This window comes from Pipistrellus kuhlii, unplaced genomic scaffold (genome assembly GCF_014108245.1).
Source record: "Pipistrellus kuhlii isolate mPipKuh1 unplaced genomic scaffold, mPipKuh1.p scaffold_m20_p_8, whole genome shotgun sequence".
In the NCBI taxonomy this organism is placed as follows: domain Eukaryota; kingdom Metazoa; phylum Chordata; class Mammalia; order Chiroptera; family Vespertilionidae; genus Pipistrellus; species Pipistrellus kuhlii.
In genome coordinates, this window is record NW_023425584.1 from 64,242,092 (window position 1) to 64,259,987 (window position 17,896).

The following is a 17,896-nucleotide window of genomic DNA, read 5'->3' on the forward strand; positions in this document are numbered from 1 at the left end:
AAGAAAGAAAGAAAGAAAGAAAGAAAGAAAGAAAGAAAGAAAGAAAGAAAGAAAGAAGGAAGGGAAGGGAAAGAGGGGGGAAAAAATCAAATGTAACATATTAGACAATGGATTATTTGCCGGAAGGAAGGAAGGAGAGAGAAAGAAAGAAAAATCAAATGTAACATATTAGACATGGAAGGAAGGAAGGAAGGAAGGAAGGAAGGAAGGAAGGAAGGAAGGAAGGAAGGAAGGAAGGAAGGAAGGAAGAAAAATCAAATGTAGCATATTAGACATGGATTATTTGCCAGAATCAAATCTACTCAGCTCACTAAAAAGGGAGGAGGGGGATATGAGCACCACTTGAAAGGATATACGTAGGTTATCTCATAGAACCCAAGGTCAGGAGGTATACCTGATTGAATCAGAAAATGAAAAATGAGAATCAAAATCATATTCTCTTTCTCTCTGAGAGTTTATGAACTTTCATCTCTACTTCTTTCTCTGCTTCTCCATAAAAATAGCTGCCCAACCCTTGCCTCATGATACCATTCAAGAGCAATAGAAAACAGCTAGGGCCTCAGAAGCCCAAAGTCCCCAGAGAGGGCCTCTGATTGGCCCAGGTTGGACAAGGGCTCACTGCTAGTCCATCCTGGAAAGGAGATGACAAGATGAGGTCTCTTCTACTCAGTAACTCTGTTTTAAGGAGACTGTTACAGAAAGGAGCCTGGGCAGAACTGTGAGTGCTGGGCAGCTTTTGGAGAGTGGAAGACATTCCTGACATGCATTCCAAGTTGTGTCTTCTAAAGATAACCATAAAAAATGTTATTTAAAAAATATGTTTGGAATAAAGTAAAGAAAAGGCAGGGTAGGCAGATTATTGGAGCAAATTACATGATTTTCACATGAGAGAAAACAGATATGTGAAATACATTTTTTGTTTCTTAGCTCTCTGCAGGAGTGATCTCCATATTGAAAGTTTTATAGCCATCATGCTAAGAGGGAATTAAATTTAAATATAATGAGCACAGAATAAGAAAGTACTCGAGTCGTGCGTTAAACTTGTTGAGACCTTTAAAGCCTCTCATAGGACTAGATATCGAGGGACTTGCCAGATGACTGTGAGAGGAAGCGCCGTCAGTAATCCAGAGGGATTGTGGGGAAGAGGAGAGGTTTTAGGAAACTGGAGGTGGGGAAATGTTACCTTGTACTTTCCAAAGGGGAAAGAGAATGTCTGGTTCTGGAAACTTGATGTTGATGCACTGTTTAGATTCCAGGAAGGATCACCTATACATACTGAAGTAGCAGTCACTCTGTGCCAGCATAGGTCTAGGAAAAGGAGTCAAACCAAACTAAGTAACTAAGAAAAGACATGAGCTTTACACTAGTGGACCAGGAGACTGTGTGATGCCTAACACACTTCGATGCAGCAGCATATCTAAGTAAAGTCTTCAGATCCCTGCAGTCAGGTAAAGAAATGCAGTCAGCGATAGTGCAGTGAGATGAAGTTGGTGAGTGGAGTAATAGCAGCCTCTCAAGGATTACACATAGCTTTAAAGAACTATATTTGATCTCATATTCGTTTACATAAACAGTAGATACAGAGATAGCAATCTTACTAATCCAATTTTCAACACAGAAAAATGGGGAGTGATGTTATAATTGACAGAATTATCAAAAGAGCAAAACCTGCTAGACATACATCTAAACTAACAATACATGTAAACATGGTATTGTTTGCTGAGTTCAACTGAAAAATAAAAAACAAGAAACATTGGGCGTCACAGTAATTTGGGGAGAAAAGTTCCAGGAAACTTGTGAGCCAGCAATATGATGTGGTTGCAAAAAATAAAAAAAAACATATAGTGCCAATGTAATTTTAAATTATATATTCAAAGGATTATATCCAGACTAAGGATTGTAATACTTACCTATTTGGCAATATTATGAATTACTATAATAACTTTTCTGGGAAATACATTGACAAAATGGAACACATCCAGATGATCAGGAAGTTTAATTTATAAATTTATTTGATGCTCAGATTCTTTAATTTGTTGTGTGTAATGGACTCTGAGGAATAAAATCTCCCATAGCGAGTTTTCAAGGAGTTTACTTGGTATCATTCCAGTCAAAGTACATAGGAACTGCTACTTGGGTAAAAACCACTCCCCTCAATCTGTTTACCTTGAATGATGGGTTTAACGTTGAAAATATATATTGACTTTTGAATGCCAAATTAAATTTTATATTCTATATTATTAATTTGTTCATTGGGTGCAGCACTGCTTCATGTAAATTATAAGTATTTTCCCACTCCCTTTTATAATGGGAATGGGTAAAAGTGGTTTTACATGGACACAGGAAAGATTCTCAACTTATTTAAAAATAAAATTGTGTATTATAGTTGTTGTTATTTTTTAAATCAGTGTTTCCCAAATTTTGAGAAACTGTTTCCTATCCCTAAAGAATATTCCCTATTATACAATGCAAAATTAAAGGGAGAAAATCCCAAATGACTCTATTTATTGAGACTCTCAGGAGTAAGGGAGTAAGATACAACCTTTAAAAGGGGTAAGATGAGTAACTTCAACACACAAATACATAAGTGTGTACACAAATACACTCACACATTACTGTAGATTAATGATAGTACATATGGGTTTCAGGAACTTGCAGCCTAAAAATGTAGTTTTTCATAGTCTGCTGAATTAATGTATGTGTTTATAAAGACCAAATACAGCCAAAACCAGTTTGGCTCAGTGGATAAAGCGTTGGCCTGTGGACTGAAAGGTCCCGGGTTCAATTCCAGTCAAGGGCATGTACCTTGGTTGCGTGCACACCCCCAGTAGGGGGTGTGCAAGAGGCAGCTGATCAATGATTCTCTTTCATTGATATTTCTAACTCTCTCTTCCTCTCTGTAAAAAAATCAATAAAATATATATTTTTAAAAAGTTTGTACCGCCGGGACCAGTTTGGCTCAATGGGTAGAGCGTCGGCTTGGGGACTGAAAGGTCCTGGGTTCGATTCCGGTCAAGGGCATATCCCCAGTAGTGGGTGTGCAAGAGGCAGCTGATCGATGACTCTCTCTCATCGATGTTTCTAACTCTTTATCTCTTTCCCTTCCTCTCTGTACAAAATCAATAAAATATTTTTTTAAAAAAAAAAGTTTGAACCAAAACCCATTCATTTAAGTGTGACCTTCTATTCTCAGTTGTTCTTGAAGGAAGACCAATTCTATGCCAATAATATGTGACAAATGATGCAAAATAGGGGGTTTTACCTCAATATTATGAGTGCTTCTTTCCATACTAAGCCTTAACATCATGGTTTTGTTTATTATAAGCTCTACTCTGTGTTCTACCCAATGGCCTCATCTCTACAGAAAATCAGGAAAATGTTGCCTGAGGCTCCATGTGGGTTAGTTTGTTGGTGGAGTGGGGATTAATATCCCTATCCATCTAAAAGTCAGACATACCTTGGTCTGCCCAAGTTAGTGTCTCTCCAGAAACTATCTTCTTTCAAGATCTGCATTCCTCCACTTCTGTATTTTTATGGGTATAGCTAGTATTTTTTTCTTTTTCTCTTATTCATGTTTAACAAGATTTCTTATAAACTTACTATAGCTTTTGTTTATTTCCTGGCTTCAGGACTTACTAGCTGTGTGTTCTTAGGCAAGTCATTGATCTCTGAGTCTCAATTTCCTCATCTGTAAAATGGGAGATTAATAGCACAAAACTCAGAGTGGTGGTGGTAGATTACATAAGTTAATAAAAGTAAAGCAAATAGAATAGTGCCTGGCACATAATAAAAATAATGCTGTTATACAGCACATGCCTTCCTGGTAATTTTTTCCTCCTTATATCTATTTTTCATAGTTTAATTATACCATCTGAAGTTATAAATCTTCCATCTATGTATTTCAAAGTTCTCATAATTTCTGAATCAAATGCATACAAGTCATTCTTGTGTTTTCATCTTTTCCTCCCCACTCCCTTCCCACTTCTTTGGACTTGGTACTTTTTTTTTTATCATCCTTTTGGTTTCACCCTCTAGCACTAGCTCCAGCCTTCCTTCTTGAGGCCAAGTAGGGTTTTCCCACCAACACAGTCAGGGGAATTTTTGCTTCGGGTCTTGGGGAGGGGTGAGGGGTGGAGGGCCTCATAGGAGCCAGACCTAGAGTGTCTTCCTTGAAGCTCTGGCTCCAGTGCCCAGCTCTGATCATGGGCATAATAGGCACTTACTACTCACTCATTCAGTGGAAAGATGCAGATGATTACCAGACAGTCTGCATTTCTGAAAAAACAGCCTCTGTGAACACAGTTTAGAACAATCATGAAAGGTAACAATCACCTGGAGAAAAGGTTATCTCCCTGTACTTTGGACCAGGCCCTATGTTCGATAACAATTGCTGTTCTAAATGCTGGAATGGGTTATCAGGCTGATAAAGTGAATTATTGCTTTTATGGCTTTAAATTTAATCTTGGGATCAAGCTTATTTATGGTTCACGGAGAGCTTTGGGGGAGGGAGGAAGAGCGAAAAGCTTTTGCTTCCACTTATCAAGGAGAGGGTCATAGGCTTCAAATGCTAATCCTAAAAGTTAACTCCTGCAGAAAGAACATGGGTCTCAAATCCTTCTTGTTAGTCTGTCTTGTTTTTACTATCTTGTTCTTTCCCCCATAACCAAACTAAATATATATAGGATGTGGGTATACCTATACATCAGATATACATACACACAGAGACACACACAGATATTTATGTGTAAATGCATTCACACTTCTGTGAAACTCACTGAGCCTTCCTTAGCTCCTTGAGTCTATCAGTCCTGTTTTGAGTTTCCTTCCAACTAGAAAAAGGTTTCTGGCAACTTTAATCCTGTTACAGTTTTAAATAGTTCTGTGTCAATAGCTAGAGATCCTCTTTAGCCAATCTATAACTGTAAACAATACAAGATCTCTGCTATTCATTCATGTTAATTTTTGCTACATGCCACGGTTCAGCCTTAAAAATTTTTTTCTTAATAGTTTAGTCATATTAGAATAGGATAGCCTTTCGAACACAGTTATATAGTGGTTTATTCTTAGGAAGTGAAGTAAATGCCTTGCACCAGAAGCTCAAGTTTTAAAAAGGAAAATAAACTGAGTTCTAAGTCATGTTGTCTAAAACTACAACAAAAATCCCTTATATCTGTAAGTATTATTTTATGCATCCCAGCTAAGGAGTATAAATTCACAAATTACTTGTCTAGGAAGTAGCTTTGTCTATGAATAATTTCATCTTATAGCAGCTTCTCTCTTTTATCTTGTGTTCCTATAAAATGTAAAAGGTTGTATTTTATTCACTTACCTTAGTTAAGTCAGTCATACTTCTTCCAATCAGAAAACATAATGATAAGTTTGGATCCAAGCATTATAAGTTATTGCTATATAAATATGATGAAATGTCTCTTTTGCAGGTGCAAGTATTGGCATTACGATGAAAACCTGCTCGTTTCCAGCGTTGTCATTGTCTTCCATAATGAAGGCTGGTCAACTCTCATGAGAACAGTCCACAGTGTCATTAAAAGGACTCCGAGGAAATATTTAGCAGAAATTGTATTAATTGATGATTTCAGCAATAAAGGTAATGGCTATGGAATTGACATTTTGTCCATAAAATAAGTTAATTATGAGTAATTGCAAAAAACATGTGATTTCACAATAATTAGTCTTTAAAAAGTAATAGCATCTACTGATAGCATCTATTTTCAACAGGTGGGCACTATATCAAGCATTGTGCAATGATTATTTTGTTTAATCCTGATCGTAACCTTTGCAGTGGATATTGTTATCTTCATTTTACACATGAGGCTCAGAAATGTTAAGTAACTTAGCAACAGTCACATGCTATTCCTGTCTCAATAATGAATAGCTGTAGTCAAATCTACAGGCTCTAAGTCTGTGTATTCAACCACCTTCTTACTCTATTCCAATTCTTTGGGCCTTGGATTGTACAAAAGTTTGTCATAGAAGTAATTTATTGAAAGACTGAAAAAAATGTAATTGCACATATACTGTAATGCCACCTGGTACTCCAACCATAGTTGTCCAACTAAAATCCATATACCTATTTAATAGCCTATAATTTGCATTTTAACAATACAATATTGAATTTAACCAGAAACCATGGGCTATTTTTATTTATAATAGACAGTATCCACTAAAATTTATTTTGCTTTATATTTGATTTAGTATATTGAATAAAGGGAAATTGGTTGGGTTTTTTTTTTATTATTATAGCATTTAGGGAGGCATTGGTTAGTCTTGGTTCATCTTGGCAAGAGAACGAGATTAAGCATTGATTTTTCCCAATAAGTAGGTTTAAGTTAAAATGGTTTTTCTTTAAATAAATTACTGTAAGCAGAATATATCTTCCTAATGACATGAGTATCAAAAAAATAGATACTGCTACAGCTCAGACCCCAGAGTGGCATCCTAAATAACAAGGTGGTTGTGCTGCTGAAACCCAGATCTGGGCAGTTATTCTCTTTTGCTTGTCACAAAACTGAATTGGGTCCTTTGAAATTTCATCAAAGAACTCAGGCTAAGTAACAATAGGATATTTGTTTTATGGCAAGTAAGTTTTGCCAACAATTTTTGTGTACAATTAGTAATACCACTGACTATATGTCAGAAGACAGAACATGGGTAGCATGAAAATAACATTCAACATGGCTTTACAAAAGCATCCTCCAAAACTTCGTGTAGAGCTCCTATTGTCTGAATAAACCTCTACTATTTATACGAGGATGTGACCAGATTTTGATCTTGTACACATATGCTAGGGTGGAGAAGAAATAGAAATATGGCCTATTTCCTTTCCCCCTCATTTTTGTTCAGCTGATCACTTTTCATCCACTCGTTTTTAATTATACTAGAGAATGTATAACTTGCACTTTTTTAGTCATCAAATGCCTTTAGCTTAGACATCTTACCTTGGTTGCAATTTTTATGACAGGAATGTAGTCATTAAAAATACTTTTATGTATTTGCCTCAAGATAAATACAGGGTGAGGCAAAAAGTAGATTTACAGTCGTTCTAATGGAAAATAATACAGTAATTAATAATTATAGTAGAATTAACTCACTTACTCACAACTGTAAACCTACTTTTGCCTACCCTGTATTTAAAAATACGTTTTACTGTGATATTGTTGGTACCAATAATATTTTAGATTTTGAAAAACTTAAATCTAGAAAAATTACTGAGAAATCCCCTGTCTGTGATTGTTCTTGTTTTTAACAAGTTCTGTATTATTAACACAAGTAATATCTTAGCATATTATTTTTTAAAAAATTGTGACAATATACCAGAAAAGGAGAATAAAATTTTGGGTTTAAGTTTTTTTAGTCCATTCTACTTAAATTTTTTTGTGATCAGAGCTTCTGTTAATACAAACCTCTAATATTTATAAAGTCCATCATAGGGCAGGGTCTGCTTAGCTTATAGCAGTAGCAAGTACAGAGGTACAGAAGGCTTTAACTAATTTTCCCAATTTCGAAACAACCTTAAAATCTGTCAGTCCCCTCCTCAGTAAAAGTATATAGGCTTTGGTAAATCTGACTGGAGTGAAAATTGGTTCATTCTTTCCCCCAATAAATTCAGAAACTAGAACTTTGAGTTAGCAGTTTTCTTATTTTAAAGACAACGTATTTTACCAATATAAAACTTCACAAAGGAACAGGCTGCTCATAGCACTTGGGTTTCTGGAAATCAGAGTATTCTCTTAAAATAAGGTTTGGGGCCTTTAAATAGAGCACACCCCTGTACACATGTGCATCAGCCAGCTGAGACTGAGTGGGGTCAAAGCAAAATGCACCCCACACTCCCAGTGGCTTGTAACAACAAAGAGTTACGGTGCTGTTCTCTTGCTCTTACATTCCCTGCAGGTCAGCCCTGGTCTGCCCCACGTGGTCACCGCAGGGCCCGGGCTGGCAGAGCAGCCTGATCTCAGGCACTGCCTGCCTAAGGACAGGGAACAGAGAGACACGGTGAAGCGCTAGTGGGGTTTTAACAGTTCCACTCACAAGCACCTCAAGTCATGTTCAGCCCCTTCTCATTGGCCACAGCAAAGTGCATGGCCCAGCCTGACATCAGCGGGTTGGGGAGGACAATCACTTCCGAAGGAAAGGGGCAAACACTTTAAACACTAATAGAGTACAGGCTGCCTTAGCCTAAGATCCCAAAGAAGCCGGAAGTCATTTCGTTCCCTCTGGGGCCATCTTTCTACACATTTAAATTTGAAGAACACACCATCCACTTGGTTTTGGCTGTAAAACATTGTCACAGATTTATTTAGATAAAAGCGCCTAAAGCAATTCAGAAGGGCCTTAAAAAACAACAACTGTACTGGGCTTTAAAAAATAAATAAATAAAAGGAAGTTTTAAAAAAAAAAAGTTCAAGTTGAAGGGAAAATTACTTAGATTTTTCTGGAGGAAAAAATATAGTTCAGCAGCATGAGAATTTTGTTTATAATTGTCATTAAAAGTGGATGGCAAAATAGAAAAAGGGAAATGTTTTTCTCCTCAATTTTGAATATCCATGTGTGGGTGTCTTGGTAATTATAAGTCCTCTAAAAATGAGTAAAGTAGTAAGTATAATCTGATTTGCCATTTAGCCACTAGCTCATCACTAATTACAGCTATGTTTTCATCTGTTTTTGTATCCATGGGCTCAAAGTTTAAACAATTTAAAAATAATTTTTGGGTCTACAAGAACTATCTCTAAGGGTACAAGAGCTAGTTGTGGCTGAGATGAGCCAATTTCATGGGCTCACAGTGATGCAAACAAAAAGTGTTCTCTTGCACCTGGGAAGCCAAAATGGAAACTTAGGCAAATGTATCTTGTTTTTATAACACAAAATTTTCTCTATCAAAATGAAAATATTTATTGTTTATTTATCATGTATAAATATTATGTTATATAAATGTGTATATACTTATTTGTAAATATACATACATTCATACATAAATATTCCTGTTGATGCTTAAAATGCAGAAAATAGGGTCTCTCGATTGTTTTTTACCAACTTGATGGGAACTATATTCATTACACCAAGACTACAACCTTAGCCGAAACTGGTTAGAGCATCATTTTCTGCGGACTGAAAGGTCCCAGGTTCGATTCCGCTCAAGGGCATGTACATTGGTTGTGGGCACATCCCTGGTGGGGGGGGGGGTGCAGGAGGCAGCTGGTTGATGTTTCTCTCTCAAAGATGTTTCTAGCTCTCTATCCCCTCTCCCTTCCTCTCTGTGAAAAATCAATAAAATATATAAAATAAAATAAAATAAAATAAAATAAAATAAAATAGATACGGATTATACTTGGAGAAAAATGGTCCAGAAACAAATGTTTACCTACATCCTTTGTGGATTACTTTGAAGTCACACAATATTATTTATAAGCAGTGTATCTCAGACATCCTGAACTATTGCTACTGCCAAAAGCAAATAAAATATCATGCCTGAAAGCTTTCAAATATGACATTAACATGTGAATTTTTGAGTTTTTAATTAAAATTTTTTAAGTTTTTGTGTTAATTGACATAGTTATAATTTATTTTATTTTCAGAGAGATGTTTGATCTTTCTCATGCTAATCAGTTCTCTGAAGGCATGTTAAGTTCAAAATTTTTTTTAATTTTTAAAAATATGTTTTATTGGCTGGGACTGGTTTGGATCAATGGATAGAGCGTCGGCTTGGGGACTGAAGGGCCCCGGGTTCGATTCCGGTCAAGGGCATGTATCTTGGTTGCGGGCATATCCCCAGTAGGGGGTGTGCAAGAAGCTGCTGATCGATGACACTCTCTCTCGTTGATGTTTCTAACTCTCTTATCTCTCTCCCTTCCTCTCTGTACAAAAATCAATAAAATATATATTTTTAAATATGTTTTATTGATTTATAGAGAGGAAGGGCGGGAGGGGGGGAGAGGGAGAAACATCAGTCACATCAATGGGCTGCCTACCTCCTGCATGTCCCCTCCTGGGGATTGAGTTTACAACCCAGGCTTGTGCCTTGATGGCCTTCTGGTGCATGGGACGATGTCAACCAATTGAGCCACACTGACCAGCATGTAGTAAGCTCAAAATCTAACTCAAATTCTACCTCCACCTAATTTCCCTAGAGATTAAACATTTAATCTGGTCTGTGTAAAATCATTGAGTGCCAAAGTACTTTTGCCTGTCTCTATTTCTTGAGAAAAATAATATTATAGTTTAATTGGTTTAGATACATACATATAATTTATAATGCTGTTTGAATTTTTTATTCACAGAACACTTAAAAAAACAACTGGATGACTATATTAAGCAGTGGAATGGCCTAGTAAAGGTATTTCGAAATGAGAGAAGAGAAGGTTTAATTCAAGCACGAAGTATTGGTGCCCAGAAGGCTAAACTTGGGCAGGTAGGAAATAGTTCTTATTATTGATATTTACAATGTCATCATTTTGGATTTGGTAACTAAACAATCATATTTGTTGTAAGTACTTTTTAAAAAAACAAAAATGCTGGCCTAAACAGATAAAACTTATACTAGTATGTTAAAAAATGACTCTAATGCTAGCTTATGTTGGTATCTAACTTTAAATTGTATGTGATATATGATGTGCCATATATGAGAGTTCTTCACCCTGCCTCTCTTTTTTTAAGGTTTTGATATACCTTGATGCCCACTGTGAGGTGGCAGTTAACTGGTATGCACCACTTGTAGCTCCCATTTCTAAGGACAGGTAACATCACCTTGCTTTTTTGCTTTCCTGGTTGAAAAGTAAACCTCATCCTAAGACAGATAACATTCTCATTCTTCTGATTTCAGTTCCAGTCAACAGATAAAGTGTTCTGTTCCGAGTGTTATCACTCAGCCAGTTGTTTCCCAGGGTGGAGTTAGACTAACATTTGGGCTGATTCAGATGCAGGCAGTTGGGTGTTTGGGATAAGCCTTGGGCCATAGTCGGCAAACTGCATCTCGAGAGCCACATGTGGCTCTTGGGCCCCTTGAGTGTGGCTTTTCCACAAAATACCACGGCCTGGGCGAGTCTATTTTGAAGAAGTGGCATTAGAAGAAGTTTAAGATAAAAAATTTTGGCTCTCAAAAGAAATTTCAATCATTGTGCTGGTGATATTTGGCTCTGTTGACTAATGAGTTTGCTGACCACTGGCCTAGGGTGTCTGATTCAAGAATCATCTATGGTTGAGAAACTGCCTCTAGCTCCACAAGCTTTCTCTAAGAGTAATATTGATTGCTCCCTATACACCATGGTAACGATTCTAAAGATTTGAAGGAACAGGCTTTGAAATTATATTTATTGGTTTTTTAATTATTACTCACGATAGTAAGGAGCAGTTTTACTTGTGTCAAGGCTTTGGGATCCTATAGAAACTTTAGGATCCTATAGAAAGTTTAGAAATGGGCAGCTATTCAATGGCAATGTGCTGATCCCCATCAAATTTACAGAAATATCTGAAACAACCTCCTGGTTCCAAAAGCCTTCCCTGCCTTTAGTCCAGAATTGTCACTACTTTAGGCAAATAAGACATGGCCCTATGGCAAATGGCATGGCTCAAAGGAGCCCTCTGGAGGACTGACTCATCAGAAGAGGTAATGTAAGGCCTATTCTAAACAACTAGAGGCCTGCTGCACATATTTGTGCACGAGTGAGGCCTCTCGGTCTGGCCTGCACCCTCTCGCAGTCCAACGTTCCCCAAGGGGTGTACAGTGCCAAGCGGCAGGTGGCTGGGGAAGAGCCTGAGCCTGGGGCCTGGCCCCTGCGCTGCTTCTGCTCATCCTGGCCCTGCTGCGCCTTTCACCACTGCCACTGCTCAGTAGCACTGCTGCTAAGGCAGGAGAGGTTCCCACCACTGCAGCTGCACTCTCCAGCTGTGAGCCTGGCTTCTGGCTGAGCAGGGAGCTCACTGACCACCAGGAGTAGCACTGAGCATCTGCCCCCTAATGATCTGTGTGCTTCATAGCAACCAGTTGTTCAGTGGACCATAACACTCTCTTAGGCTATTATATATGTAGATTTTTCCATTTTTAGACCAGCTGTCTGGTTTAATCCTCACAGCACCCGTGCAGAATAGGTATTATTAGCTCCATTTACTGAAGAGGATACTGAGGCTTAGAGAAGTTAATTAATTTGTCCCAAATCAGATAGCTGCTAATCAACTGTCAAACTGAGACCTCTCTGGGACATCTTACACAGCACCATTTATTAAGAAATTTGAGACTCAAGAGAAGTGAGGAAAGAAAACCAACCTTAACCTCTCCAGGTGGAAACTAGCAGTCCTCTGGGGCAGTCAGGAAGTGATTTTCCACAGGATTTTGTGGCAATGCCACGGATCCCAGAGTGACCCTCCACCATCTCATAGGAGTGACTCCAGAGGGAATAACACACCCTCTCAAATCCACTTCCACCATATCAAAATTTTCAGCACCTAATGTTTTTCCCTTCTTGGTTTCTAAACATTGAAAAAGCACTTAATGTCCATTTTAGGAAATGCATTTTAAATCCTCTGATAAAATGAGCAATGGAAACTTAGAGTTGTAGAGTTGACTCTGCACCAAGTTATATAGTAGTAGCATTTTCCTAAAGTCAAACGCAAGGTGTGTTTTTTTACTTCACATTCTTGGGCCACACTTAAATTCTTTAGGTTTTGAGGGTTCTTTTTTTCCTTATTTTTTTTAAAGGGTAGGAATACAATACAGTATTCTTTTTTTCTCTCTTTGCAATGAAAACTGTTTGTTGCAATAAAAAGAAGTAGGACAAAAAGATCAAGAAAAAGTACCGAAACAGGTTTTCACAACTACTTCTAAGAAATAGAAAGCAACAAAGGATAGGGAGAACTGCTAAAAATGGAGCAGTATTATCCTTTTATACAGACACATACACACACACATGCACACACACACTTAATGGAGGATTATGGAGGAAAAGTAACAGGCAGGAAAATCTTGTGAGCAATACAAAATTATGAAGGAAAAATTGCCTATAGGACCAAGGTGAAAATGAGACAACACTATTAAGCTAAAAGACATGGCTCTTTGTCCCTGACATTTGTCTGTAAGCTGAGGGATAAGTCTCCTTCTTCTATCCTTCCCTTATGAAAACGGGCTCTTTGACTTTTATAGGCCATTCATTTACTTTACTTTAAGTCCCCTAGTGCAAAAAACAGACAAACAGACAAAAAAAAAAAAAAAAAAAAAAAAAAAAATCAGTGACAAAAGAGATAATTTATCTAGGCATGCTAAACTAGTGAGTTTTGGGTTCTTAAATGCTTTTTCCATTTTCTGTAAATGTTTCAGAACTACATGTACTGTGCCTCTAATAGATTACATAGATGGGAATGATTATTCCATTGAACCACAGCAAGGTGGGGATGAAGATGGTTTTGCCAGAGGGGCCTGGGACTGGAGTTTACTATGGAAACGTATTCCTCTAAGCCACAAGGAAAAGGCCAAAAGAAAACATAAAACTGAACCTTATCGGTAAAGATTACTCCTTTATTTTCTTATGTGGAATGTTTATCTAAGTCCTTTTTTGTTTTTCCTTCCCCATGTACTCATGTATATATATGTGGGTCCATGCATACCCTTCCATTTCATCTTTGCTGCTATCATCAACAAAATACAGAACCACTTGCACTGTGCCGATTATAGATGTCATAAATGGCAACACATACAAAATTGTGCCCCAAGGGGGTGGTGACGAAGATGGGTATGCCCGAGGAGCATGGGATTGGAGTATGCTCTGGAAACGGGTGCCTCTGACCCCTCAAGAGAAGAGAATCAGAAAGACAAAAACTGAACCATATCGGTAATCACTAAATCACTTACATATGTTCTTTTCTCCATTTGCTGCTAACCTATTAACCTCTTGCCAAGCTATAACATTTTTTATTAAAACTGTAGGTGCTGTATTAGATTCTGAAGACTAATTTCCCCGCACTATTTCACATGTTTAAATTCACATTCCCTTCTTTATAATTGCTTTTTCCCTAAATGCAGGTGCCACTTTTTTGGGGGGGAGGGAGAGATGTAAGGGGGGCATTTTAATGCATTAGTTCCAAATTCAATCAAAAAAGAAAAATCATCCTGTAAATTTACAATGCATAAATTATCCAGGTGCCTTAGATGTAATGTTAGCAATGAAAGCAATATCAAGAGATTTGGGGGTGTTTTGTTTATTCCTTCCTTTTGTTTTATATGCTAATTTTGTACCAGTTAAATCTGATGCATAAAAATACATGACTTTGGCAAATGTTGCATACACTCCTTTATTGTTTCCTTCTCAGAAGAGCACTTGATAAAAAGGAAACTGTATTCCAGAATCAGCCTTTGTCCTTCCCGTGACTCTTCTAATAGAACAATGTCCGCTCTTCTGTGCTTTTCGGGGTCTTTTATCAGCAACAGTTGACTGTGACTCCAAATGAACTGTTTAGTCAAATGTTAGTGTAGGCTTCTAAATGCGCCTAATTTTATTTTTCTGATCTTACAGTTCTGCTTTTGGTCTCTCTTTCCCTGTTATGCTACTGATAATATTAGAACTCTGTTTTGGGAAGATGTTTCCACTGTCATGCAAATGCTGGTGGGATTTGGGCATGTCACCATATCAAAATACTGAAATGGCAAACATAAAGAAATTATAGAACTTTAAGCTTTACTTAACATTTTCCAAATTTTTCTTTGAAGTTCTTTTTTAGAATAATTCAGGAATTTACTGCTTACCTGACTAATATAATCCTGGGAGAAAAAAATAAGGGCTAATGATTATGTTTATTTCTGACAATTCCATAGACTAGTCAAAAAAAATTCTTTAAGTGGGTTAGAAAAATTTAAGGGAGGTCTCCCTGGAAAGAACTCACTGGTTTTTATGTTAAGATGCATTTTCAAATATATGCTGAGATAAGTGGGAATATATTTAAAGATCTAAAAGGCAGAGTTATAGTAGAGTAATTTTAAATGACAGTTAAATAAATGTGACATGAAAATGTAACCAAAAATGTAATAGTGCTAATATTTAGTGAGTTAGGCAGTATACTCTAAGAAGAAAGGTTGTGACAGAATAACGTTGCCCCAATGGGATTTTTCTTTAATATTGAAAATATTACTTGATTCATTATTTATCCACTCGACAAATATTTAATGAGCACTTACTGTGGGCCAGGCACTATTTTCTGGGAATAAATTTTTAAAAGATAGGTTCTCTTGTTTCACTTACATAGCTGGTGAGACAGAAATTAAACAGAAAACTACACATAAAACCCTGGAACAGAGTTGATGGAAAGGATAACCTCATTCAGCCTGGAGGGCCCGAATGGCCTCTTGACAAAGTGTCACCGGAGCTGAGACCTGAAGGTTGAAGGATCAACCCTATGGAGGAGGGAAACATTCCGGGCTTGTGAACAGCACAGGTGAAGGCCCTGAGTCAGAAGAGAGTTTGGCAAGTTGAAGGCACGAGCCCAGCAGGGAAGAGGAACTCAGGACGGGGAGCCAGCAGAGTCTGAGAGTGGAGAGAGCTGGCATGTGGGACCCCTGTTGAATCCCTTCTGCCTGTGGGCAGGGGCAGAAGAGAATAAAAGACACAAGTTACACAGTTAATGCAACAGTCCTAGCACTGGTGGCGTGGTCCAGGAAGGGAGCAGTGAAGTTGGAAAGAAGTAGATTCAAAATATGTTTTCAAGGTAGAATTAATAGGAACAAGTGGTAGATTAAATATTAGGTGTGGTGATTTTTTATTTTTTATTTTTTAAATATATTTTATTGATTTTTTTACAGAGAGGAAGGGAGAGAGATAGAGAGCTAGAAACGTCGATGAGAGAGAAACATCGACCGGCTGCCTCTTGCACACCCCCTACCAGGGATGTGCCGCAACCAACGTACATGCCCTTGACCGGAATCGAACCCGGGACCTTTCAGTCTGCAGACCGACGCTCTACCACTGAGCCAAACCGGTTTCGGCGGGTGTGGTGATTTTTAAAAAAGACACTTTATTAGAGGCATCTCAAGAATCATGATACGTTAATTATTTGTGGTGGGAGATATAGGCAACAGGATATAAATCAGGCCCATATCTCATCTAATGATTGAGTGGCTTGTCCCTAAAAAGCTACCCAATGGTTTTTATCTTGTCCCTAAAAAATTCCAAATTCACGAGGCCGCACGGATCGCCCTTCTGAAGTCCTACCCCCGGCACAGTAAATGGCTATGTCTAATTCTTCTGTGTCGTTTCTGCCCTGCATTTGCAAACTCTGAATGAACTGTGACTGTTCTAAGATGAATTACACCCTTATTTGGCAAGCCCCCGAGCTATAAAATTAAAAAACGACACACTGCTTCCATGGTGTATGGTTCTGCTCATCCCGTAATGACTCATGAATCATTGCAGGAGCAGTTAGCAGACCAGGGCTGTATGGCTCAGTATTTTTAGGAGTGAAAGAGAAAATGCGACTTCTACTAAATCTAAAGGCTTAATTTTTAAATTAACACAGGAACCAAGGCTCCATCTAATGGTGAAATGATGCAATACTCTAATTTGCAATGAACTATATGATTCTATTTCCATTAGAAATTTCAGTAAATTCATTGAGGAATTATGAACAGATCATTTCACAAGGTTTTAAAATTTCTTAATGTTTAGCCATCAGTTTTATCTCTTCTGTGCATTATCTCGATTGTATTCCAAAAGGGTGTGTTGTCTATTGGTGAAGGGACTTATCCTTAATAGTTATTCAGCTGTTTCTTTTCCTCAGGTCCCCAGCCATGGCTGGTGGGTTATTTGCCATTGAACGAGAATTCTTCTTTGAACTGGGTCTGTATGATCCTGGTCTCCAAATCTGGGGTGGTGAAAACTTTGAGATCTCGTACAAGGTAACCATGCATTTAAACAAATGGCGTTTTCTCAGTAGTGACTGACTTTTGTGACTTTCAGGTAAAGGCTGGGTTCTTTGAAGGGGGGAGGACGACAAAACACTGTTCAATGCATTTCTTTAAATTATAAGGAATAACTAGCAAAATGTATGCCTTTGGAGGAAAGTAGACAAAATACTTACATGGCTCGTCTGAAAAATGGGGCCAGGAGGCTTCAGAAATAAAAACACCTCCTCCTCCCCCGCACCCAAAGCTTTCTGGACTTTGGAGCCTTTTGCTGTAGAAGCCCTTTGGGGAGTCTGCATGTGTTGGGGCCACATCTGACCGTCCACTGACACAGTTGCCCTTTATTACTGTAGGACATGACTCAGGACAGAGGCAGAACCCAACGACGGCTGTGTGTCCTCAGTGACAGTGCAGCTGCCTTCCTGCAGCACCCCGCACTGGGCCAGGCCTGGCGCACTAAGGCCTTCCATGCTCCAACACAACCTCATTTCCCCAAAGAGGGAAACAGAGCTGTATCCCAGTGTGAGTTAAGCAAACATGCACTGCCTCATGTCTTAAATGTCTAGTGCCTAGCACTGTGAGGAAGAAGAAGAATAACTCAGTCTTTGCTCTCAAGGAACTTACAGTCAGTAAGAGATTAGAATTACAGTAGGTCCTTGGGTTTCGTCAGAGATCTGTTCCTATGACAATGTAACTCGATTTTTGCTGTAAGTTGGAACCCACCTACATAAGCACCTTTGTCACGCACATGGAGCACATACACAGCAGTAATGAACAATTAAAAAAAAAATTAAAAGAAAGATAACAATTCCTGACCTTTACTTGTGGTAAATAATAAAAATCATAAAGCACATATGTACATACATCAAAATGACGGAATATATTTTTTATAATAAATGGGAGATGGTGAGATAACCCAAGGACTGCCTGTATACTTAACTTCATAATATGGTAAGAAGGTAGAATGCCATTTGGTTGGTGTGATTAAGAAACAGCATCTCG

General features: G+C 38.0%; 1 protein-coding gene across 3 annotated transcripts in view; it reads left to right on the plus strand.

Moving 5' to 3' along the window:
• The window catches only part of GALNT7 (polypeptide N-acetylgalactosaminyltransferase 7), a 120,457-nt gene that overhangs the window by 90,862 nt on the left and 11,699 nt on the right, over positions 1–17,896 (plus strand). Inside the window, exons 3-8 of one of the 3 annotated variants that reach the window (XM_036423777.2) lie at positions 5,439–5,605; positions 10,296–10,426; positions 10,672–10,751; positions 13,325–13,507; positions 13,653–13,835; positions 16,771–16,888. In XM_036423777.2, coding sequence (XP_036279670.1) covers positions 5,439–5,605; positions 10,296–10,426; positions 10,672–10,751; positions 13,325–13,507; positions 13,653–13,835; positions 16,771–16,888 — 862 coding nt within the window. The remainder of the gene's footprint in view (positions 1–5,438; positions 5,606–10,295; positions 10,427–10,671; positions 10,752–13,324; positions 13,508–13,652; positions 13,836–16,770; positions 16,889–17,896) is intronic. The other 2 variants (XM_036423779.2, XM_036423778.2) reach the window with 2 other exon arrangements.